The following is a 26,502-nucleotide window of genomic DNA, read 5'->3' as shown; positions in this document are numbered from 1 at the left end:
TGAGAAGAAAATGCAATCGGGTGAAGGAACAGGAAAAGAATGATTTCCTTGGGAATGCTTTTTAAATTACTACAGACTGTTGGCAGTGAGGAGAGGTGCTAAGCTGTTCCTAGGTGAGGAAACTGTAAGATCCAAGGAAAAGGTATGGTTATTGACAAAGCCAGTACTAGAACGCAAGTCTCCTGTTATTAACAAAGCAAGTACTAGAAGACAAGCATCTTGGCACCCAAACAAGCGAATCTTCCAACACCTGCATCTTGTGTAGAGGAGACAATGACAGAACTGCAGAATAATGCTTCACAATGTGAATCCTGCCACAGTGTGTGGTGACTTTGTGCGAGTTATTTAACTTAGGTTTCTCCCTGTAAGTAGATTGGAAAATTGTTTGTATTTCTCTAAATTTTAGAGTGAAAGAAAGAATTGATGAGAAAGACTTGACTTAGATCTGTTTAAAGGAACTGTGGGCATGGGTGTTGAGTACAGTGCTTAGATTGCCCTAAATCCCATTTTGGAGGACCTGGATTTTAATCCCAGGTCCACTCTTGAACCCAGCTTTCTGCCAGCACACACCCTAAAAGGTTGCACATTATGGCTGAACTACTTGGGACTCTGCCTTCAACAGGGACCCCGACTGAGCTCCTGGCTCTTGACTTCAGCCTAGCCCAGGTCTGAATATTGCAAGCATTTGAGCAGTGAAGCACAGGGTGAAATATCACTGTTTTGTGCCTCCTCTCTCTTTTTCTCTGTTTTAGTGTGTCTTTCTGTGTCCTTCTGTCTCCGTAATAAAGTGAAACTATATAGCTAATTATTAAAAAACAAAAATAACTTTGAAAAGACCAAAGTAATCTGTTTTGTACTATGTAGTAGCAGTTGAGCTATCATGAGATTGAGACCATGTAATTTGGTGGTATTTATGTATTTCCTGGCACATTGCACTTAACAAATGTTAGATATCACTACATTATTATTTTTCCCACCTTTCCCAGAAAATTAGTTAGAAATCAAGATATACTATAGAATGATCACATATCCCCCATGCGTAAGATCTCATGAAAAATCTTTAATATGTGATTCCTAATGTACCCCAAAGAAATGATCATGAATTGCACGAGTGACCTCTAAAAAATGTGGAGAAACCTCAAGATTATTGAAATGATGGAGAAGAACAATTGTATGACTTTTAATAGTACCAGATTTTGTGGAAGATTGCGTCGTCACCTTCACTCAGCTGTTGCTGTGGAGCCTCATTGTGTTCTGCTTGCAACTCCAGGAGCACAAGAAAGATCTAGTTACCACCTTTTCACTTGCCTCCTGAAGGAGGGCTGGTGCTAATAAATAATTAAGCTGGATGTTATAAAATCTAATATTTATATTCAGAGACTGAGACAAGTACTGCCCCCAAGTCTTGGCCCTTAGAAAACTATGGAGTACAGGCAGAAACAATGGAAGGTCATAGACGGTGCACCAGAGGAGGAAGGATGAAGAGGGTTCCCTGGAAGGTTGGTGAGGGAATTGCCAGGCAGCTGGTGGTAGGCAGGGAGAAATGGAAAGCAGAGGAAATAGGGCATGTCAAACACAGAGAGAAGACTCCCATTGTAGCTTTCAAGACTGATCATTCTACTTTATTTTTTAATATCAAACCCAGCTTCCAGCAGTCTTGGGGAATTATAGTGAGATAGCTAAGATCTGTCACCGATTCCAGTAGCACTTAGAGGAAATGTGAATGCCATGGCAGTAGATGACACACTGTAACTGAAGACACCCACAGGGACAAAAATCAGGGCGAAGATGGCATTCTTATAAGTATCATGGCTCTGACCATAACTCCTTAGATCATTGAGCAGGCATCCACATGTTCGTGCTTTGACTGTTTCTCAGGCAGGAGATTGTTAGAGTCTACATTCTCCACAACAAATAATTCAAAGTGGCCATTTTTAAGTAATTGCGTGGTTTCAGCCATATGTGCCCCTCCCCCCAGCTTATTTAGAATCATTCACTAGGACTGGCATGACTCCCTTCTTAAAATTGGAGGTTTGCATATGTAATTATTTCAAATGATGTGTTTGTGTATATCTCCAAACCACATTCAAATGCCCATGATTTCTCTTTGGAATTGAATTTCATCATGTCATTGCCCTATTTAGTGCACCCATTGGATCTACAGTTACATGTGTGATATACACGCCTCTTATTTGCTAGATTATAGAGTGGGCTTGCCTTCCATTGAGATGAGTCAGAGAGGATGAAAAAGGAGCATGCTTTGTTTTACCCTCTTTCTCTATCCTCAGGCCAAAGGCATTCAGCTGAAACAACTTGCAAAACGCAGAGTCACCCAGCACTTGTAATGTTTAGGGATTCCTCTGCACTGTGGGAGATGGCTCGCTCATTCTTTTCTGACACTAAGTATCAACAGTGGAGGGCATTATGGCACAGTGGGTTAAGCATCTGGGCCACATGCTTTCCACATCAGAGTATCTGGTTTGAGACCCAACTGCTCTGCTTCTAATACAACTGCCTTGAGTCCTTGCCACCCACATGGGAGATTCAACTGTACTTGAGTCCTTGCCACCCACATGGGAGATTCATTTGGAGTTCATGGTTCCTTGGCTTGAGCCAAGCTCTAGTTGCAATGGGCATTTGAAGAATTCATGAACTGGTGGAAGATTGATATCTCTCTTTATATATATATATATTAAACATATATAAATATATATATTTAAACATATAAATATATATAATAAATATACCTGTTTAAATGACAGTGCTGCTGAGGTACCACAGCTTATCCTAAGTATGTCTTTTTAGAAGAAAGAAAACTTCTCCCATCTTAGCTCTCTTTGGCTTCATAGCAAGGTTTATTTTTTGGTGGTACAAACAGCTATTAGTAATTGCTTTAACCCAGAAAGTACGTTTTGTCTGTGTTGCTGATATCCATGGGTGCAGATGATCACATTCATCTCATTTTCTTCCTACCTGCCTGATTTCTATGCTAATTATTTGTATATTGATAGGTCATTCATTCAAGTGTTCTTAAACACTTGCCTATTCCAAACACAAAAAAAATGTGTTAAAATGTAAAAGGGCAGAAAAAGTTTTTAGAGATGTCTGTATGGTAATGGTTTGGACAGGTCAAATTTGTCAGATGCTCTTTAGTCATGTATAAAGATCAATTGCTTTAACCCCAATTGCATTCCTTTCACTTAAGGGAAATGTATCCATGTCTTAGTATGTTGCTGTCCTTCAAAAATGGCTGTCAACAGGTCATGGACACACACTTTACTTTTACTATTCAGAGCTGCAGTATGTGCTCCTTCCCCTGACACCAGACCACTATTTCCAGCAACAGAGTGGGGTGGGGGAGGAGCAGCAGTTAGATTTCCCTGGGCCATACTTGTTTAAAGTTAACTGGGTCTGGGAACCCAGTTACTCTACTGCAAGGAGCTCTGGGTTCTGCAGTAGTGAAAAGCCATGAATAAAGTTCCTTACAGATGAAATGTTGTACAGCAATTAAAGACGTCCATGGAAAAAGCCCAATACCCCAGCCACACAGCTGGTAACATGACCTCCAGATGCAGTAGTGAAGCCTTGCAAGGTCTCAGAGCCACACTGCTGCCCCTTCTGAAGGCAACAAACCAGGCCAGGAACTGCCTGAACAACAGACAGCTTGTCGAGCAATGATGAATCATTATTGAAGCAGTTAGAAAAAGCACCCTAAAAAGCAAGAGCTATGATTTCCTGCCGAGGTCTTTCAGTTGTATTGATATGGGATTCATAGGCAACAATATTTACCAACCTAAGGTCGAGGATTTGATGGTTTTCGAACTATATGATTCTGCATCCATCATCATAAACTTCATATTTTCACCATCCCCCCCAAAGAAACCATATATCCCTCCCAGGTCCCCTCTATCCTCCACCCACCTCATCTGTTTTCCTGTTGGTTCTGTTTTTGCCTTATATCTATTTTTGACCTTTTACCTTATATAACTGGAAGCAAAGGTGGTAGGAAACCCTGCAGATTTGCTACATTTTTGTCCTAGAAACAAACTGCTTAGCTTTATCACACCTTCAGGGTACTGTCCTGTGTGTTCTTTCAGACATTTCAGGGAGCCTGAGTCTTTATCTACAGGAAATTATGGAGAAGACGATGAAAAAGGAAGCTTCTTATCTCACAAAAAACTAAAATCCATGCATATCTACAGCCTGCTTAAAGTGCATGAAAGTATATGTCATGAAAAAGAACACCTATGAATCTCAAAAAATGTGTGCACCAAGATACACTTAATCTTTAACACCATTTCCCATGAACTTTTTGTAGTTGCACACATATATGGAATCTATGGATGTGATAAATGCTTCCAGGTCATGGTAATGGGAATTGAAGAGGAGACCACACTGTTTTCCCAGTCACACATGGTTGCTGTGAAGGCAAAAGTGGATACCCCAAGGACTTGTGCTGAGAACTGTCGGGAGAGAATTTGACGTGCACAGTCATACCCCAGGGGTCAGGAATCCCATGACCCTGGTGGGCAGGTCTGCAGCAACAGGATGGCTCTCAGAAGACAGAGGGCAGAGGCCCTGATTCTTCATGTGTGAAGAGCTGCAGGGTTAAGGTCCACAGCCTTTCACCCCACGTATAGCCCCGATGTAACAAGCATCACATAGCCTCCACTACCAGAGGGTACCCTATTGTACACAGGCATACCCTACCAGCCATTCCTGGCTTGGAAAGAGCCTCAGTGACATATCAGCCTGTCAGAAATAATGGCCTGAAAATGAAAGTGACAGATGGCATGTTAGGGGCCTGCCATTCGGACCCCACAGACCTGTAACAATAGGAATCAGCAAACTTTGTGCCCTGTTATTCCTTCATTACCTCCACCCAAAGTGGCACTCACCCATTATCTGCTCTCTTCCTTACTTGCCTACCTAGATGCACATACACTGAGCCCAAAAGACTAGAGAAGCTCTGTCGTTTCTCTCAACAGCAGGTAGTCCTAGTGAGCTCCCACAAGGGGTAGTGGAATTGGATGATGCCTTCCTGACAGAATCAGAAGCTGGTTCAGGCCTTATCAAAGAGCTTGAGATGCAGTAAATGAGGGATGGAATGGAGGAACAGACCAATGTCAAGTTTCCAGGGAATTACCATAAGCACTTTGGAGCTCTTCTTTGGAACTCTTGCATAGTGTTCTTTCTACCATCTCTGATGATGGTTTACCTTTATATCCAAGAATATCTGGCATCCACCCATTCATGTAATGAATAGAAATGTCACACACCATTACCATCCACAGACAAGGCCAGGGCTTCCAAACCAAACACATTCCAAGTTGATAGAAGAACTGAACATTTGAATGTAATAGATCCTTTCCATGACAATTTTTGGTAACAAGCATTGATGAGTTCTTGTTGTATTTTTCAGGTAGGGAACTAGATCAGAGCCAGAGTTTCTGAATTTAAGGGCAGGCCCTTGCCAGGCAGTAATCCCATCTGTTGCCTAGTGGAAACTACAGGCATGCGAGTAAAGGGTTATAGTACAGGGCAGAGTACATTGGTTCCATGGGAGCATATCAGATAAGCCCCAGGCCCTATTAAAATTAGTCAGTGAAGGCTAGAACTGAAGCAAATTTGAAAAAAAAGTGTATGTTGAATATAGTTGAAAACAGTATGTTGAGCATTGCAAAGTTGCTAATAATTTCGAAGTTCTCATGACAATAATGTGGTAATTGATAGAAATATTAATCCACTTGACAGTTATGCACGATGCTCATAAATCATAGCAGTACTCCACGCCCTGTACAAAATATAGACCTGTAAGTTGTCAGGTGACAGTTTGAAAAGTGAAAATGTGTGGGTGACACAGCCATTCCAGAATGAAGGCAAGGACCGAGCATCATTTGTGCAAGGGAAGCCAACGTTTCCCCTCGCCTCCCACCGGGAGTTCACGGGTGTTGATGAGTGGGGCCACCCTGTGGCTTGGATGTTATTTTGAAGGTTACAGGGAGCAGTTAACCACACGTGGCTTCTTTGGCGTTCTCTCAAATCCATGTACTTCTGTCTACCACTTGTGCCATAGACAGGTGCTGGAGGGCATCAGCTCCTCAGCAGATCTGGGTGAAAAGCCTTTTCCCTGTTGTAATATACTTTGCCAGCATGGGCAGGAAACTTTTCTGATGAGTTTCTTGGGCTTTTTGCCTTGTCAGTCAGAACACTCCATACCTTCTGCAGGGACTTTATAGAATTGAGAAAATGGAAAATAAACTTGACCTCCTAATTGCTATTTGACATAAATATGAAACAGCCTGCAAAGAACAAATTGGTACGATACGCTGGGAAGCCTTGTAATGGGGTCTTCCCACTCCCTTGTCTTTGTCCTTAAACTCAAAGGGGTGAGTCGTTTAGGGAAAACTCATTTGGAAGGAAGGATAGATATTTTCTACATAGAACTTATTTTGTATAAAGGTCTAAACACAGAAAAAGATAAAATGATATAATTAAATCTTGAGGTATATAAGTGTTATTAAATTTGAACAAAGTATGTATACAACTGGTTATTACAGAAATAATCATCTTTGTCAGTAGATAACAAAAGTTATAGACTCATACAAAGATTCAGTAAGGAGGCACTGTTTCATAGCCTGGTTCTAATCAGCATCAACAGCCTATTAATTGTTCAAGGACTCTGAAATCTTTAATGAGGTTCCCACTGTAGAATTTCAGGCATATGTAAATGAATCATTGAAACTCCTCATTATCAGAAAAACAATGGGGCTTTAGTGAGTTTTTATATCCCCAAAGTGATTACAATACCTTAACTGTGGCAAGCAAAAGGGAAAAATTGTTTCAAGTTTTCTCCATAAATTTGGTTTAGGAATGAATTCTGAGACTACTTTGATTGTCACAGGAGATGAAGTTATTGTTTCCTATGCTTTTTCTTTAAGCAGACTTGTTTCCCATATTCAGTAAACTACTTACCCGGCATATTTAAAAGTCAAATATTCTGATTTCTACACAGGTCTCATTACAACAACTTCAAGGAAATTGGACCGAGAGCAGCAGGCAGAACATTTTCTGGAGGTAAGCACATAGAGGTAGCTATTAAAACGGGCTCTCTCTAAACTTCCATGTCCTTCGACATAAACATGAGCTTTCTGTGTTTGAACAGCAGGTTTCAGAACTAAGATATGTCTCTGAGGCTAATTGGTTCGGAATGTGGTGATTTTTGGTGTGTTTCAATCCTGATTCTCCTGTACGCAGGGGTGGTGCAGCAGCCTTTGCCTTTTGCTGAGCACAGGCAGGTGTGTGAGCATCTCTGCTTCTGTCAGCAATCAGAAGAGAGAATTGAGGCCCTGAGCCAGCATGGCCCACTGTGAGAAGGGGAAGAGACACAGTGCTGCAGTTAAAGTGAAGGGCATCCCTGGGAGGAAACTCATCATCTCCCACTCGCTGCTTTTCTTGGGAAGAGGGTTGGGGAGGAGAAGGTGGCTTGTTGATTCACTGCCCAAGATAACTATTTCTGAAATCGTAAAACGTGCTCCCATAACTCATGAAGACAGAAACAACTGCAATATAAACTCAGAGACCATGATTCCTGGAGACAGGAAGAAAACACCATGAAGCAAGGAATGAGAAAATAGATAGGAAAGAGCTTTCTACATGTGTTGTGTGTCTTTATTGACGAGCTTCAAGTCTGGGTGCTTGTTTGATGCTGTGGTGTAAGGGTAACGTGACATTGAATGGATGGCAATGTTTGTAGCTTAAGATGTGTTAAGAGTTTGTAATGTGTCTATGCTTCTAAGATAATCATTTAGTCCTTAGCCACAACTTAAACTCAGTCCATTGTTTCTGCTGACAAAGACACACACACACACACTCACACATGGCAAGCATATGCTTCAAATGTAATAATACCGCCCCTTCGTCCTCCTTTAAATCAGTTTACTAGTAGTGGCTCATTTAAGAAACGCTGGACTTGGAAGTCAGCACATCTGAGTCTTGGAGTTCCCTGACAGGATTTGGCTAAAGATTGGTCAGTGTTGTTCCATTGTCCTGAAACTCAGTTTCCCCTGCCGTGCAATGTAGCAAATCATTTCAACTCCATGAAGCTCAAAGGATCGCTATTAAGAGCAAACCTCACATTCTGAATCAAAGTATTTTTAAAACTCTGAAAGCATTTTACATAATAAAGGATCATCCTCATTATTATCCCGTAGCACAATGATAATCCTTTTAAAACATTGCTATCATCTCATAAAGATAAAAGACTTCAGGCTGCCAAAAAAATAATTACCATAATTTTTTTCAAAGTTGTATTAATAGGCTGCAGTCCCTAACTGGTCCAGGATTAGAGTACATTCACCAGAATAATAACACCTTATATTATATTTATGTGCTTCTTTCCTTTCCAGAAGTTGAGTCTAGGACGCCTGGAGAGACTGCCTTCTCAGATAGTTGAATCCATTACCTCCCAGCAGGAGTGAGGGAGACTGACTCATTAGCTACAAATCTGGCTGAGATCACCTTCTGCCTTGTCCCTGGCAAGTTGATGTCCTACTTGTCCCTGGCAAGCTGATGTCCTAAGGAGAGATGTGGTGCAGTCCGCTGGGCTGCTGGGTGCACTTGTGGTAGGAGAAAGAAGCAAGCATGTTTTTTCAAGTGTATGGATTTCCCTCCCTAGAGCACTCTTTGGGCTCTCACCTGCCTACACCGGCTTACAGATTTAACATAAAGGCGTGAAATAATACATACTTTAGAATATCACAGACAGGGATCTATGTCAATTCTCAACACTTGGTATAAACTGCACTGGTATAGCCATTAAAAGCATTACAGGGTTGTTGGGGAATCAAGCTATAAAATCAGTGTAAAACATTCACTCCAGAATTCACTGCTAAATAGCTACTCATTGAGCTATACACATAATCATCTCTACATTTGAGGAAAGATAATTCTTCTAACCAGCTGAAATGCAGAAGGAGCCCCATGTGGGAACTAGGAGCTTCAGCCTGTGCCCCAGGAACTGCCATACACACAGCCAATACAGAGTGAGCAGGAAGTGTAGGGGAACACATGACAAGTGAAAAGTTGCTGTAACTTAGGGGAACTCTGAGGACAGAATGGAATATAACAGTGCCTGACTGGGGGATGGCATGGGCCAGACAGGAGAATCTCAGGCGGTAGGTAATGATATCAGAGCTCTGACCAAGGGACAGAACCACAGCCCACGTAAGGAAGGCTATAAGGGTGCAAAGAGAATGGCAGGAAATCAAGAAAACAAAGGGGACTCCTTTGAGCATTCTGATTGTTTTTTTCTTTCCTGAAATGTGCTGGAAAACCATGAAGCAGGGATGACAGATGTGTTTGTCATTGTAGTGTCAGTGTTGGGTTGGGACCTAACACCAGGGGCAGTGGGGAGACTGTGCAGGGCTTCCATAGAGATCCACCTTAGAGGCAATGGTGATCTAGATGAGGGGGAGGACTGCGGGTCAAGAAAGGAGTTTCCAATGCAGACCTCATCTTCATTCCAGGCAGCAGGGAGAAATGAGCTTTTCCAAACTTTGTGAAGTGCAGGCTTTGGAAATTGTAGGTCACCTTAATCCCATTGCTTGTCCTCCTACACAGCACTCCATTGCTCTACACTGGTCCCAGGAGTGCCCATTATGTGTGCTGTCACAGTTAGCAAATTTCTTGCTCTGACTTCTGACACTAGCAGACCTTGAACTGTCTGTCCTGCCTGCCCTCCCTTTTGTCCTCCCGACTACTAACCCACTCATATTCTCTCTCCTCTCTCCCTCTCTCTTCTTCTCTTTCCTCCCTCCCTCTCCGTTGCTCCCTGCCTTCTCCTCGTCACCTTCCCACTGTCTTCCTCTCTCCGATGCCAGCTACATTGTATTGGTTCTGGATACCATTCCTGCAACACTTTGTACAATCTTCATTTTTTTTTCCTGGATGGATCAAGGGAGGAATAACTTAAACCTGTAAAAAAAGAAGTGATACAATATCTTTGAGAGTACAGACCAGAATTCTCTATTGAACATGGGTTTCTGTTAACTGCTGATATGTTCTGTGATTTGTAAGGGCTGGGTGTGGGTAATTAACCTCCTGGAGAGCCTTTAATTGCCAAGATAACCTTGTGCTCCTCTTAAACTCAGGTTAACCTTCTGACCTGGTTTCATCTCTCTCTTGTCCAATAAAGTAAAATTGACTCTTCTTGAAAGGGCTTATTTAGAAGCTGACTCAGAAGGTTCACTTCTGAATAAGTAACCGGGAGGATGTGAAAGACTTGTTTGTGGTTTGCTCTTTCCATAGTAGAGCACTTTAATTGTTCACTGTGGTCCACTGTACATTGGTTTAAGGTATGTAGCTTGATTGTGTGCAGGCTGTAGGGATTTTTGATTCTGCAGAACATTTGCCTTCAGTCTGTGACTATAAAAGGAGAGTTGTCATTATCAGAATCCAAAGGACTTGCTAAAGCAACCAGAGCAGCCGAGAGCTGCAAGAACATTCACAAGGAAAAGCTTATGCTTCTTTGTGACTTCTAAGTGTTAACGCTTGCCTGGTTTACAAGTCTGTTATGGCAAAATATTGGCTTGATCTTCTCTCCTTATACAAAACATGAAAGGATGTGATTTTCAGGTTACTCAACATCATATGTATTTCTTGCTAGCCAGTTATAATTTAAGCAGAGATTCCATCGTACACATATGTAACTAATGATGGACAAGTAAATGAAATAGTGAATGAACGTTCAAGCTTAGTGGTTATGACATTAGCCCTGATAGCTTCGTTGTCAGAGAACACATCAGGGAAATAATTGCACTAACCCTTTTTGTAGCACAATCAGTTGAATATAGTGTTTCTTCTTGGCTACTTAAATACCTGATTAAGCCTTCTGCTGGCATAACATTGGATTTTTCATGATAGTGCATGGAGGTAATATGGGAAAGCTTGAAGTTTGATTTCAAGCAGGCTTGAGATTATTTGTGGTACTGCTCACAAAATGACAAACACTTCCAGCCTCATCTGTAAAATGAAGATATCAATTCCTGCCCAATGTTTGGCATAAGGAAACGAAATGACCAGGAGTACAGAGAATGTCATGTGTTAGGCAGGACAGGTTGCTGATCAGCACAGGCTGAGTTCAGGTCTTGGGATTCAGAGCTTCTGGATCTGTACCCAGAAAACAGCAGACACTCAATAAAATCAGCATGAATGGATGGTTACACTCAATAAACCTATCTCATCCTTAAATGAGATCATGGGGAAGCCTCTAGGAGCATATAACAAAAAGACCACAAGTTTAGAGACAAAAAAGAGATTGTTGCACCTCTTCCTTTCTATGTGAGCTTGCCCATGTTAAATTAGCTTCTGTCCTCTTTGCTTATCTGTGAAATAGAATTGTTTGATAATACCTGCTCCATGGACAACCTGTATAGAGGGTCTAGCATACATACCCCATTTTCCTTCCTCCTTCCTCACCCCCATCTCTCCTTCCTCAACATATTATCAATTCTCTTTCTTTTTCCTCTATTAGCTCCCGTAGTTTGAAGGGTTTATGGCAGTGCAATTATTCTTAAATGATATATCTACTTAAATCCTGTAGTCCTGGTTGAATTATGTGTGTATCTTTATCTTCCTTGCTGAAAAAAGTATTATTTTGCCTCTCTTTTGATCTTGAAATGCTTCTCTGTTCAGAGTGGGTTGGCTCTGAGAAAAGTCTCCCAGAGAGAACAGAGAGTGTTTTATTTGCAAATCAAAAAAGATGACAAGGCCCAGTAACCAGTATAAAGACAGCAGATGAGAAATGATGTTGCATGTGAACATATAACTTGGAACAGCTCTGAGATTGCACTAAGCTTTTACAGTGAAGTAGGTGTAAATATCAAAACACATTACAGAAGAATATGCTCGGGCAATAGGCATGTATATTATTTAGTATCTATCCTTTAACAAACTCATCCATCTTCCAGTGTGAGACACAACTCATGTGACTCTTTTTCCCCCTATCTGAAATTCTCATCCTTTTTATGGTTATATTTTCTAAGGAAAAAATACTGCTCTTCAGTAAGTTTTTATAGCATTTCCTCTTGCCTGAGGATGCAAATTGATTTCTTCAGTGAGTGCACATCCTTCGTGGTTTCTTACTTTGGTAAACATCTACTTTTGAAATGATGGTAGTTGCTGCTGGAGAAGAATTGTAGGCCTCTTTCAACCCATTAAAAAGTCTATATTTTCATAATTTAACTCCAAGAAATATAGAACTTCCTCTAATGAGGCTCTTCTCTTGGCTCAAAGAACTCTGCAGAAAGCATCAATAAGTCCTAAAAAGCATTGGGGTTTCTATGCATAAAGAGAGCACCACCCACAACTCCCTACCTCGGATGGAAAAGTCATCATTGCTCTGTATTGCAGAGCTCCCAGGGGAATATCACACTTAAATATGACCAATTAATGGCAGGTGACAAACCTCCTGAATACACTGAAGCCTTTCCTTCCATTCCTTTTCTCCTGACCACACCTTCTTATCCTTACTGTTCACATTCTTGCTATATCAACTTCAGTGCCATCAGTGAAAATTTGTTCTTTCTGGCTTCTCTCCCTTCCTCAAATAGCCTATCCTGGGCCGACTTTGGCCTAGGCACCAAGGTTATGCTATTGGAGTGAGTAGGCATTAGCTGCCAGACATTTTTCTTTGATTCTCAGACCAAGTTCTATTAGAGTAAGAAGCTCTGATGATTATCTAGGAAGTTAACTCGTTTAGCAGCTGTATGTCTTGTAATCAAAGGGCTGTTTTGCTTGCATGTCATCCAAACTGCATCCTTCCCTTTATGCAGATGGAGATAGAGACCTAAACAAGAGAGGGTCCCAACATTGTATATCCTTTCATGGGATGATCTTGGGTTTGGGTCTTCTAATTCTGGAACAGCGATGGCCCTTTGTACTTTTATTTTAAGATTTATTTATTTTTATTTGAAAGACAGATTTACAGAGATAAAGAGACAGCGAGAAAGGTCTTCCATCCACTAATTCACTCCCCATGTGGCCAAAATGGTCAGAGCTGAGCAAATCCAAAGCCGGGAACAAGGAGCTTCTTCCAGGTTTCCCACAGGAGTTCAGGATGCCAAAGCTTGGGCCATCCTTTACTGCTTCCCCAGGCCATAAGCAGGAAAGTGGATGGAAAGTAGAACATCGGGACACAAACCAGTGCCCATATGGATTCTTGGTGCATGCATGGTGAAGATAAAGCCACTGAGCCATTGTGCCAAATAGAGAAATGACTCTGAACGTCTGTCAGCACATTGCAGTGTGACAGAGTGCTTCTGTCCTTCGTATAGTAACAGATGGACCACATGAAAGCTCAGCCCATCCTAAGGGATTGATGTCTGTGTGCCTGAAAGGAGGAGATCTCCACTTACGATCTTTGACTGTCCATCTGTCACCATATTGGTTCTTTTTCAGAGCCTGGGACTCAGCACTTTTAGTAGTGACCCAGTCTGGACATACCGGACGGTCTCAACAGAGCTCAGCCTGCTGGTGACACTGAACGCCAGGACAGGGTCCACCTGAGAGAATGCTGGCCCACACTTCAGGTCCCTGCATAGATTCCAGCAGCAAGTGCCTCTAGAGCAGCTGTTATGGACTGATGGATATCTCTCCAGAATCTACATGTCTAAATCCTAAAGTCTGACACTTCAGATTGAGACTAAAATTTGAACATAGGGTCTTCGGAGAGGTCAATAAATTTGACCAAGGTCATTAGGATAGACCCTAATCCAGTTGTGGCTGGTGAACTTGAAGTAAAGTTAGACACAAGTAGGTACAGAGTGAAGGCCACAAGCAGACACAGAGAAGACAGCCATCTCTAGGCCAAGGAGAAAGGCTTCATAAGAATCTAATTCTACCAATAGTCTAATCTCATACTCCAAACCTCCAAAATTGTTAAAAACACAAAGTCCCATCATGTAAAACCACTCTGTCTAGGGTACTTTCTTGTGATAATTGTAGCAAACAAAGCAACCATATTATATTTCTTGGCCTACCTTAGACTCCACCACCTCATAAGCCTAGAGAAATGCATCATACCTCACTAAGGGGACTGTGACAGTTACAATTAAAACATGAGAAAAGGAGACTTCCATCTAAGCACCATCATTTCCATGCTTCCTATGCCAAGGAAAACGCATCCCCCAAGGTTAGAATTCTCCACATGCACTGAACACTCCTGGCTACCTGATTTCTTAGCTGCCCCATTCCTGTAGTCTTCTCAGCAGGTGCTTTGCAGCTCACTTCGCTAGACTCACAGGAATCATTCATGCCCAGAAACACATTTTTTTTAAATTCTTTAATTTTCCATGAAGATTTCACCATACTAGACAAGGGGTGAGCTTTGATACTCAGATAAATGAGAATTGGTGGTGGTAGTGGTTCTGCTGCAGGAACAGCAGTGGCCATGATAGCAATGACAATCATGGTGGGGATGGCCGAAGCAGTGGCAATGGCAGTGGTGATGCTGGTTTGCCTATAGGGTGAGCATGAAATTTGCCATTCCTAATTCCAGAAGATGGTGCAGGTTGGTGTGGACCCTCAAGAATTTTCCTTTTTGCATCATTCCAGCAATGTGAATTGCAGCTGTACCACTTAGTATTCCCAATTGATTAGAGTAAATATTGAATCAAAACCATACAAACAGAATTTTTAAAGCAAATATTAATATCAGAGTTAATACCATCAAAATGAAGATTGCAAGGTGTCCACAGGGTTGGGCAGGTAATTGAGAGAAGGTTGTGGCTGTGTGTAGGAGGGAATAAGATGGGGAGATGGTGTGATGGCTCTCTCCTGTAACCTTCACAGTTGCCTGGTAAGCAGCAGGTATGGCCGTGATGGTGGGGATGGAGGTTACCCCAATAGCACCAGAAATTTTATGTGTTTTTCAGAAAGCAATTTAAAGGAAATCAGATTTGTATGCCAAATCTGCCTATAGTGAATGCTGCTAACTCCACTTTTTAAAAACAGAGTAAGAACCAGCTTCAGTTTTGTAACATTTGATAGAAAGGAAGATTTCTTGTCAAAGTACATGTTTCATAATTTGTAATCTACTTACAACAAAGTAATTCATTTATTTTGTGGAATAGAATTAGATGTTTCTATTCATCTTCTCCAAATAGGTCCATAAAAAATAAAAAAGCCCATGTCTGGATTCTTGGGAGATCCTGCTGAGTCAGAAAATGATGGACTGTGGGGGTTCGGTTAGAATCTCCACTGAGCACTGGCTTGACACCAGCTCTGCATATGGAAGTGAGAAGTGGCCTTGGGTCCCTGGATTACATAAAAGTTGTGTGGGCGTTTTGTCTGCTTTGTTTCTCACTAGCAAGTTCTTTTTAACTTATCTGTGTGCCTGGTTAGCCTCCAAGTTAAAAATTTGCAGGCACATGTTTACACAAGAAGACATACCTGGAAAAAAACTTTGATTCCAGAAATAACCACCTCTGATTTACCTATGTGTGAAAAGTTGCATTTGTTTTGCTCCCCCTTAAATCTGAGCTCTGATCAGTAGAGCAATGCCAACTGAAGGCTCTTCACTTGGATCTGGGTAGGTCCTTCTGTGCAGCAGCAGCTCCGTCTGGAAATGGAAAGGAGCCGACTTTGGTCCTCTGCCCATCAGCGCTGCACAGGCTCCTCATTGCTCCAGGCAGGTCACAGCTTGTTGAGCTGTGCACACAGGCAGCAGGGAGCTGGGCTTCTGCTTTGTTTTCACTTGTCACTGCTTCCCAAATGTGATGCTAGGTTATTGCTTCCTTTAAATCTTTCAGGGCAAGCAGCTGTAACACACCCATGCAACCCCCAAGACTTGGTTGGGTTTCTGGATGGGGGCTGTGAAGGGGATGATCTTTTACCCAAATGCCTGGTACCAGACAAATGGCTTATTCCTTTTTCACAGACTAAGTTCAGATTCCCCTGCATGCCTCCAAACACTCAGAACTCCAGCTGTGCCCCACATGGCCCAGGAGCCCATTCCGGCTTCTCCACCATGGTGCAGTGAAGGTAAATCAACCAGGACTTCACTTCTGTAGCTCTTTTTCCCTCTTTACTTCGCATGGCTTGCCTGATTTATTTTGTGAAGCACACTATTTGAGCCACGGAATGACCTGTCCAGTCCAATTTCATTTGGACACTTCAGATAGCACAGAAGCCCATATCTACCATCAGACAGGTATGATCCAATTGAGTGTTTGGGGTCTATCTGTGGGAAAATAAAGAAATATATCAGCAGCAGATTTAGAACATGAGATGCAATGCCAGGGCCCCTATTAATAATCAGGAAGAACTACTTTGGCTTGCTTCCTTACTGCACCAGACAGCCTTGTTCAAATAAGCTGTTGTTTCAGGATCTTTCATATGACATGCCTTTATAGCAAATTGAGGGTACCAGTCTCATTTATTTTGTGGCAAGACTTGTTTCATGAAATTGAGAGGTTTATCAGTATAAGGATGCAGAGAGAAATAAGTCTACAGGGCTTTAGAAGTCTGAACTAAAGAAAATAGATTGGTATGTTGGGATGAGTATCATCAGTTTGTTCAGCATTGAAAAAAATCTATGCTAACTTGAATAATTCTATTTTTAATGTATTGTGTGTATTTTATAAAGTTATTCAATCTGATTCTGAAAAATAAAACCTCTTAGGAAACAATGGTCTGGTTTTAATATTGCTTCCAAGTTGAAGCCAGAGTAAGTTTTCACATGTTTACAGGTAGAGACGGCTAAAAGCACAGGATTGGGAGACAGGCAGAATTGCCCACACATAAACTGTGTGCCCTTGTGCCAGACAACTTAACCGAAACCCTCAGTTTCCTCCCCTGTAAAACTGGAGCACAAATAAGACCTTTAGGACTGAGTGAGGGATGGAAGTGCTGCATGTTCACTGCATATAGCAAGTGTTCAATGTACATCAGCTATAATTAGATGCTTCAAATGGCTCCTTGTGATATCTGAAGCTGTCTTTTTCTGACAGAATTCAGAGCACTTGGTACATTATTATGCATTATATTCATATAGATGGCTCATAGATATCAGATATTCTTATGGTACTTTAATAAAGTGGCCTGTATGAATGTACCTAGGGAAACTTCTGGAGCATGGTGTGCACTCAAAGGAATGTTAATTCCTTTCTTCTTTTTCTAACGAAGAGCCCAATGATTCAGGAATTTGTCAGCTTCTATTTGCCAACACACAGATAAATGAAGTATGGCCATGTAAGTAACAGTAATTCATTCTCCTCAGACAGGTTAATGAGTCAACCTTGGGTCTGGTGTGCTGGGAAAGGTCACTGGAGTTCTTGGTTTGCCCTGCCTTTCTAAGTCAGAAGCTGAGCTGGTGACAAAGGCATCCAAGGCTCCAATGTCAAAGGTCACCGCTCTTCAGAACCCAGTAGCTGAATGAATGAGTTAGCCTTGAGACTAGAATGGGGTGGATACCCATTTTCTTCAGGTCAGCTCTAGCCAGACCCTCCCACCTTTGTCACTGAGCCTACAGCTTTTCATCAGAATCATAACCCTTTGAATGTCTTACATTGTGTGTAGCTGTTAATGCAATGTGCTTAACATATAAACACCTATTGGGAGTTTTGCATGCTTCATCCTAATGTCATAATCTCAGTTACATAGTAAACTGAGTAAAGGATTCAGGAATATTCTCAGTAGAAATAACACACAGCATGGTTATCATCTGGCAGCAGACACCAGGATTCAGGTGCCACCTTATGCTTCAGGACAACCTCAGTCCTGTTAGCCAACTTCAAGTGAGCGCCATGAGATTCCCTAGCCCCTCTTTTGCTGGCTGTACATTTGGTGCAAGACACCAGAAGAAGAGGGACACCAGTGAAAGATGTTCCTCTTTGCAATCCTACAATTTAGAATGATGTTTTAACACATTAGGCACGCAGTGAATGTTGGCTGCACTGTTTGAGTTCCAGATAACCCCTAAAATAGACAACCCATGCTTCTTAGGGCACCAGTTCTGTACTTCCCTGTGTGTTAGTAAAAGCAGTTTGAGCCCTGTGGGGTATTACATGAGTCTTTTTGTTTCCCTGGTACAGGGTAGGCTCCTTGCCACTGACAGTGAACATGGCAAGGTTTAGTCTTTATGTATTGCATTACGGTTGTCTAAAGGCCTAAGGACCTCTTCTTGCATGGAGAAGGAAGAGCGAGAAAGATTTCACTTCAGTTTAAAGCAACATTACAGCCTTCCTGCAGGGAGCTGTAATGGCAACTGACAGACCCTCGTGTGTTTCAGACCTAGAGATGTGCTTGTTTACTTCAGTTAAAGAACATGGTGCTTTAAAAAAATAATAATAATATTTTTATAAAAGAAGGTGTTGTTAGACATGCTTATTTCGTCTTTGGATGAATAATTACAAATCTCCTTGTGTGAGGCCATAACATTCCTATGATGTGTGTTTTGTATATGCGCAGTACCATTTGTCCACCTTCAAAAATAACAAGTCATTTGCAGGAACAAGTCATTGGAAGTTCCTGTATACCACCAGGACACCATCACATAGGGGAAAGTGTTGAGTATATATACAAGGTTTCATATACAAGGTGTTTTTGTATATATACTTGTATATATACAGGGATACTTTTGTTGCAAATGGGGATATTCACAAAGTTCATGGGAAATGTGTATTATGAAGAAACTGTACATTTCAAAATGCTTTTTTTTTTTTTACCAAAATTAAACTTATCTTTTAATTTAATTTCACACAATACTTCAGTTAAAGGGGAAAAATAGAGAGCTATTCCAAAGTGTATTTTTAAAGAAATTAGGTAGTATCTGTGTGATGATTTATACACATAATCATTTCTAATTATAGAATAATTCAAAACATGTAACTGATGCACCAGAAACATGTAAGCTGTAGTATATATTTATTATAACAAGCCAGAGAAATAAAAATAATCAAGTAAGAACAATTAAGCATCTAAATTTTCTGTGAGCCATGTTAATCAACATTTATATTTAAGAATACCAGAACTTTTAAAATATTGGGTATTTTTGTTTATTAACTAATTGTGAACATTTTTTACATTAATAAATTCATATTCTATATGGCTGAAGTTGCGTGAGATTTCACCGACAAAAGTCTGTGCTAGAGTCTTCAGGGACCTTAAGTGCCTGAGCAACCATCATTTGTTCCACAGAACTTTGTGAATACATCCATTCTTCCATACCTCCCCCCATTCGCATTTCTTTAATGTAGATTTGTTGCCCACCTTCAAATCATTTACTTACCACTCCCTTCTGCCCGTGAATTAGCTGAGAAAAAAAGACTGCATCACCTAATGCAGTTAGGCAGCCTGCGTCAGACACTTGATGAGCCTTCATATAAATATAAGCAAAATAATAATAATACTGTCCTCCTTATTCAGCATTATGGCAGTCACTCTTTGAAAGAAAAGTTATTTAGTGCTGGAAAATCTTTATATAATTATCCTTGAAACTTGTGGAGCAAATTATTGCCTATTAGCTTATGTAACTGGAAAAACTATATCAGAATCCAAAATATGTAACTTAAATATGTAACAAGAATCTGAACAATTTATCTACCATTAGGGCTACTACTCTCTTCCAGGGTAGCTTAATACTCTAGCTTATTACATCTTCTCATTGAGGGTAGAATGATCTGTTGTAAGCATCTTTGCACCTGCATAAATCCAAGAGAATTGTGAAATTCAGAGCTAAATAGTGCCTTAGAAATCATCTACTCTAGAAAAGGGACTGTTTACACTGAAATTGAAGATCTTGGTAAACATTGCCAAGAGTGGGAATGCCAGTGACATCCATGTTTGGAAGAGCTGTCTGTGTTCCGTACTGGTGACCAAATGCAGCATAAAAAGAGGTGAAGGATACAGACCAAATTGTAGCTGGGACCTGATGTGACTTTGAGAGCACACATGTGCCTTCCATATTTGAAAGCACAATCTCTTCAGATAAAGTAGGACAAGCTGTGAAGAGCAACTTCCTTCACACGTCCTCCTAACTTCCAGCTAGGAACTCTTCAGTAAGGGGCACTTGGGAAAGCCATGTATAAAGCAACTCTAGGCTCAGAGAAATGCCTCCTTCATACAACCTTGAAATGCAGTTTTCAGAGAGAAGCAGAATGAAAAAGCATATATTGCCATGAAATAGCCATTTTGATGGAGAGTAAGTGTAAAAGAAATATATGATTTGAGAGTATGAGTTTATTGTGGGGTCATAATGGCTGTTGTAGTCCTCAATGACTATTTTTGTTCTCTTTCTGTTACTGAGTTTATCATAATTGGATTCTAAGTCACTATTAACCAAATCAAATTAAAAATATATTCTATTCTTACAAGGAAGATGTCCTCATAGACGTGCTTACATAGAGGAAGAAAAACATGAACCTCAACCCAACTTTACAGTTAGTTCTTATCTTGGATGAGTTTATCAAGGCTTAATCCTAAGTATTCCATGGTCATAAATATGTGAACTGCACAGACATCTCCCAAGTATAAGACCAGTTCGGAAGCCATAGAAGGAAGTGTTCTTGAGGTTGCCAGTTGGTAAGACAGAAACATCTGGACTTCCTTAAGAATTAAGTTTTATTGTGCCATCTACAATAGAGGTAATTGTACTCAGAATGCGTGGCTCTGTTTCTTAATAAATGCTTATCTAAAGAAGCCTACATGTCTAAAAAAAACCTGCTTCTGCTTGCAACATTGAAAGCATCACTGACCAATTTACATGACATCCACACTGCTTGCTATTTGACACAGGTGTTCAGGCGTGAGATCTGACATTGCAGGTTAAGAAGGCAAGCTGGGGAAAGCACAGCTGCTGGAAGTGATAAGTAGGTCAGGAGATGAGCTCAGGATCTCAGAAACGATAGCTGAGTCTGCTTCGGGAGCTGCCCTTAGCTGCCACAGCTGAGATTTAGATCAAGAGTTCAAAACTGCAAAGCCTTTTAAGCAAAGGTGAAAGCATTGTTACCACAGTGTTTCCATTCTCTCCTTGATTGTCATACATTTCAATGACATCCAGATGTTCCATTATTCTAGCTACCGACTTGGGAAATTACTTTGTAGCTACTTTCAAAGTTGTCAGCTCACTAAAACTCAACAGTGACAGCTTATAACCCATTTCCTCTGAAGTGCCTATTTTTTGTCTTAACCCTGCTGAGCTGGTATTTAAATAAAAAAATAATAATGAAGTCAGGATTCTGAAAACAAGCTTCTGTGTATGTGGAGTTGGCCTTGCGCTTATCTACATGTATATTGGTTCTTAAACTCAAATTTTGGGTCACTGTGTTTTATCTCTTGCCCTATTTGTGTTTAGATTTGTTTAAAAGTGAGAAATGTGCTTTGATTTTAAATAATTGAATTCTTTGCAACTAAGCTATTTAAATTCTTCAGTGATTCAAAGGCTACCAATAAACTATTATTACTAATTTTGAAAGTTCATATTTTCCCAACTGAATCCAAAACAAGCTGGTATATGTAGCACATTTTAAAATTGATGTGTTTAAGACATTACCCCGTCCACCCCCAAATTCCATCTGTAATTTCTAATTGGGAGAGGTTTGAATTCTGCAATTCAATGCCTAAAACTTTCTTATGGTATTTATGAAATTGGACAACTTCACCAAAATTGACCACTTTCAAATCAAACACAAGCATAGAGAACATTGAGGAAATTTTTGCAAAAATAACATTTCTAGCAAAGTCCTGTTGGAGTTCTTATTGTTAAAGCAAATAAATGGGAAAATTCTTAGAACTACTGCTGTTGCCGTGTGTGTGTGTGTGTGTGTGTGTGTGTGTGTGTGTGTGTGTGTGTGTGTGTGTGTGTAGGCTGCCTGTATTGTCCATGCTATAGTACTTAGCACCAGTTGAATTCAACAAATGTGCAATGGTAATAATATTATTGCTCTGAATTCATTTAGCACTTTCATATGTTTTGAATATCACAGTGTTCTGCCTACTAGGTGCAGTGAATTTTAATTTAATATTCATTCTGAGGCTTAAGCTTGGAGGTGTAATGACCCATGTAAGATAATCCTCTACTCCAGCAGGACATTTTTGGAGCAGTGCCACTGGGTTGTCCAAGAATTAATTAAAAATCAGAGCAACCTTACTTCTCACACTTAAATTAGGAGGCTCAATGTGCTGGCTTTCCTAATCTCTGCCTTTTAAGCCATCTACATCATAATTTTCTTAACGTACATAGGAAAGACAAGACGTAGAGAACATTTGACGAGATATATGGTAATTAGGCAGCCAAGACCAGCATTAACCAAACTAAGTTCCGTGGCAGAAAGTGAGATAGAAGGTCTGAAACATGGCCGGCATCGTGCAGACTCTGTAAGCCTAAATCAGTGTCACAAAAATACAAGGCAGTTTCCGCATATTCTCTTATGTGGTTGATTAAATGTATTCACAGAAGTTTTGATGCCAATAAACTTTAGTATCCTTAATACAATTCCTGGTACCTAATTAACATTGTGGTGGTTGCCTGACAAAATCCTTTCTAGAGTTTTTCTTATAATTCATTTGGAGCTAATGAGTAACTAAGTTGCTTTTTAAGTCTGATTTAACAAAAAATGTAATAAAATGTTATAGGACTATGTAAATTGATTGTAAATCAATGCAAATTAACACTCATGACAATACACAGATTTGGTATGATTTGGTTAACAACCCATGGTTGATGGAATCAGTAACATATACACATCAGTGTGTGCACACATACTCACATACAAATAAACATAATTATATTATTCCCAGGGTTACCTTAAAACAATTGGGGCTAGCATAGCAGCACAGATGAAGCAATCATTAACTGTAGGACATTGAATAATAGAATTACGTGTGTAATTGTGAGAAACAACTCATGTGTATAAGATTCAAGACTGGATTTATGAAGAGGAACTTCATGGAATTCACCCAGTGATTCACTCATGAGAGATCCACTCAGTGGTAGAAGGAAAACTCATGATTCAAGCACAGATGGGAGACTGATAGGAGTAGACTGCCAAGGAGGTATCAGAGAGCAACAAAAGGGCAATGAAAGCAGTTTAAACTACGTTCCTAAGGAAATGCAGAGCTATGGGAGTTATTGGTGAAGAGAGACATGATCAAACTCATATACAAAGATAATGTCTTTGGTTAAAAAAAAAATTGACTTTGGGGTTGGAAAGGATTATGCCAGCCAGAGGAGGCAGATCCAAGTGTGTGTTTTGCTACCCAACCACAGGAACAGAAGGGAGACTTGAGCAAATGGCAAGACTGTGTGCAATGAGGAAAAGGGAGCAAGGGTAGTTCTATCTCACCCAGTACACACTAAATGTGGGTGATTTGTGTTTCTTCCCTTGAAATGAATTGATATGATCAACCGGCCTGCTGTTGCCTGCTTAATTACCTCCTTATCGTTCACCATGAATATACGACCTGAGAATTAGTCTTCTTTGTGCTTTAGATTGCTAGTGGGGGGAAAAGCCATGTGCAAGCATTTTATTTAAAATAGAGAAATATTTTTTCATTGTAAATGTACACATATTTTAGTATTATTAATTTACACACAGTTGACTGTGGAAACTGCAGTGTTTGGCCCAGTGTGTGTATTAACTGTCTTATCCACTGCATGTTCACTTCGCATTTGAAATAAAGGCAAAAGCAATTTATCTGTGCCAGTTTGCTGAGCACATCATCACAACTGCTTTATTATGATGAAGAAATTATGACGGGGACTTCTTTGGGGGGAAAAAAGAAAGATTTCTCTTTAAGGTTGTAATAGTTGTGATATTCTTACAGAGAATAACATTTCCATAGAAGGAAGAAATCTGTTTTTTAATGGAAAGAGGCTAGTTATAGATTCAGGTAGAGCAGAGTTTGAACCAAGAGTCTGCCAAATATTTGGTGAGTGACCTAGAGCAAATACTCATTCCATGATAGTCCTCCGCTGTAAAGTGGGAATCAAAACAACCTCGTTGGCTGTTTTAAGTACTATGTAGAAAGTGCTTGAAGACAGAATAGTGGAGTGTCTTGCTTGTATCAGTGTGTCAACTACTGTTGATCCCCCATCCTCTTCAGGGCAAAAACATCTCACGCTGTGTCATTCCTAGTACCTAGCACAGTCTGAGCATATTTGGTAAATAGTTTGCTTGTTACATGCAAAAGCAGAATGCATTCTTAAGGACCAGGAAGAGTATCAGTGACCCACATCAGAAAGCCCTGTTTGCCTTTAAAGTGGGAGACACTTAGTTTAGCACTTCCAGTAAAATGTTTCCACGCAATTGAGGGTGTATGTGCTGCATTCCGAAGGTGAGCAGTTTATCTTGTCCCACAGTTCTGTCCAGAAGGCCATACTGATTCATCCTTGCACCAGTCAAGTCATTAGCATTGTTAGTGGAATGTCAGAATTATGTGGAATGACTTTGTCCCCTCACTTGAAATGCAGCCACAATATGATGATGCTGTGTTAGAAGCAGCAGATAATTTGGACCATGTATAAGAAGATCATGAACAAATATGGAAGAATTTTTCTAAATACTTTGTGACAGATTTAGCATGTGCAGGTTCTATGGGAATAAAAGGTGAGTAAGACTTGACACACTGCACCCAGCCCCCACCTCTTGAGGAGAAACCCTTCATCAGGATAAAATTAGCTCCTATGAGCAAGAGGATTTTACTGGTAATGAAAGGGGTAAAGTGGTTGATGGTGGCGTAGGTTTGGCTAGATCATCCTTATGCATGATAAAAATAGCCACAAACGTTTGTGCACACCTGTTTAGAATTGGGTACCATCTTCCCATGCTTAGTGGTTGGCTGACAGTGACATTGTACAGCTTCTGAGACTCAGCCCCAGGGGACATTGCTTCTGCTCTTACTTGTGACGACCTCAATGATAGAGTCACTCCCCAGAGGGAAGTTGGTTCCTCTATCCAAACTTAGTGCAAAGATCAAGACTCATCACTCCACACGTGCACAAGGGCAATGTGAAAGGGATTGTTATTCACATCTGAGCTCCTTAGGGAGAGTACAGGAGGCTCCCAAGCTCTTCCAAAAATGGCTTCAGAAAGTAGGAAAGGAGGTGAAGATGGTGTGGGCTTCTGAGGGACTGGGTGAGGTTCCCTGTGATCAGTCTGGGACTGACATGACTTGAGTTGCTGCCAGCACTGAAGAAATGAGTAGCTGGGGTTGTTTAGCTTGCCCATGGAGGGAGTGGAGTGGAAACAGTGTGGCAGGACTTGAATGCTATCAGTAGTCAAACTGAAAAAATGGAGTCAAATGTCTTCTTAGGAGTTTGTACTCGAAATCATGTTGTTTAGGGGGGGAAAAGATTTACTGTGTGTGCGTGTGTGTGCCTTCTCCATCTTCCAGTAATTACTCCATTTGTGACTAGGACAAACTCTGTATCACTCTGTACTGATTCTGTATCTACTATAGGTTGGTTCTTAGGACATAGGGGGTAGTCACTAAGGAAATTGTATATGAATCAGCTTTTACAAATGTTCATTATTGTTGTTCTAACTAATCCTGATAAAATCCCAGGACAGAACAAATGTACTGCAAGTAATTCTAATCTTAAATTTGAGTGACCTTTATATCTCCTATCAGCTAATACTCATAGAGGCGTGGTTAAGAAATAGCAATGTTTCCAGCTAGATAGTTGCATCAAATCTGAATGTCGGAACATTGTATCCCTGAATTGGGTTACTCTGACTTTCCATGAAAATATTTTTTGTAGTATTATGTTCTTGATTTTTATCAGAGCTGCACTTCTCAGCTACATACATCTCATTCTGAGAACCCAATCCTTTTTGCAATTCACTGTTTCCTAGGGAAGACCTACAGAGCAAGCATCCCAAAACCCAATACTAGGGGCGTCTCCTACTTGGTTAGATGAGGAGGTTAGCCAAGTGTAACAGAATGGACTATGGCTCTAAATCCTAGTATTGTCCCCTGCCTTAGATTTCCTCAGGTCTTTATATCTACCACACCATAAGTTTTTGGCTTTTTAGCTTTTAAATTTATATATTTGGGGGCACTCTTAAAATTTTCCATTTATAGAAAAATGCAATTAAAAGAGGATTTATTTGATGTCCAAAATGCTTTACATACATGTGTAGCTTTTTACTATGTGTGTATAGACACTCTTGAAGACTCCATTAATATGTATTAGTATATTAATATGCATAAACAATACGCATACACACACAACTCAGAGACACAATGTGCTTTTCCTTCGTATAAATCCCCTGTTACCTTCTTTGAGAGCAGCCACGGTATCAATGCTGAGTAACTGGAGGGCTGTTCTTTCGACTAGCAGAGCTTCTGTGGCCCTCCCTCCGCTCCAGGAGAACTTGGTGCTCAGAGAAGAACGCAGAGTAGTTCAGAAGGTGGCTGCTCCACGGTGGGATTGCTTACCATGTGTCTCACATAGCATAGTTTAAGAAGTCAATAAGTATGTCCTTCCATTCCACAGGGACT

The 26,502-nt window shown here is 40.6% G+C and overlaps 1 protein-coding gene across 4 annotated transcripts in view; it reads left to right on the top strand.

Moving 5' to 3' along the window:
- FAT3 (FAT atypical cadherin 3) overlaps positions 1-26,502 on the top strand; it is a 475,200-nt gene that overhangs the window by 291,835 nt on the left and 156,863 nt on the right. For all 4 annotated transcript variants that reach the window (XM_040977305.1, XM_040977303.1, XM_040977306.1 and 1 more), the window contains exon 3: positions 7,016-7,077. In XM_040977305.1, coding sequence (XP_040833239.1) covers positions 7,016-7,077 — 62 coding nt within the window. The remainder of the gene's footprint in view (positions 1-7,015; positions 7,078-26,502) is intronic.

This window comes from Ochotona curzoniae, unplaced genomic scaffold (genome assembly GCF_017591425.1).
Source record: "Ochotona curzoniae isolate NIBS_2020 unplaced genomic scaffold, NIBS_Ocur_1.0 contig_2723, whole genome shotgun sequence".
NCBI classification, from domain to species: domain Eukaryota; kingdom Metazoa; phylum Chordata; class Mammalia; order Lagomorpha; family Ochotonidae; genus Ochotona; species Ochotona curzoniae.
This window is presented reverse-complemented; position numbering and strand designations above follow the sequence as displayed.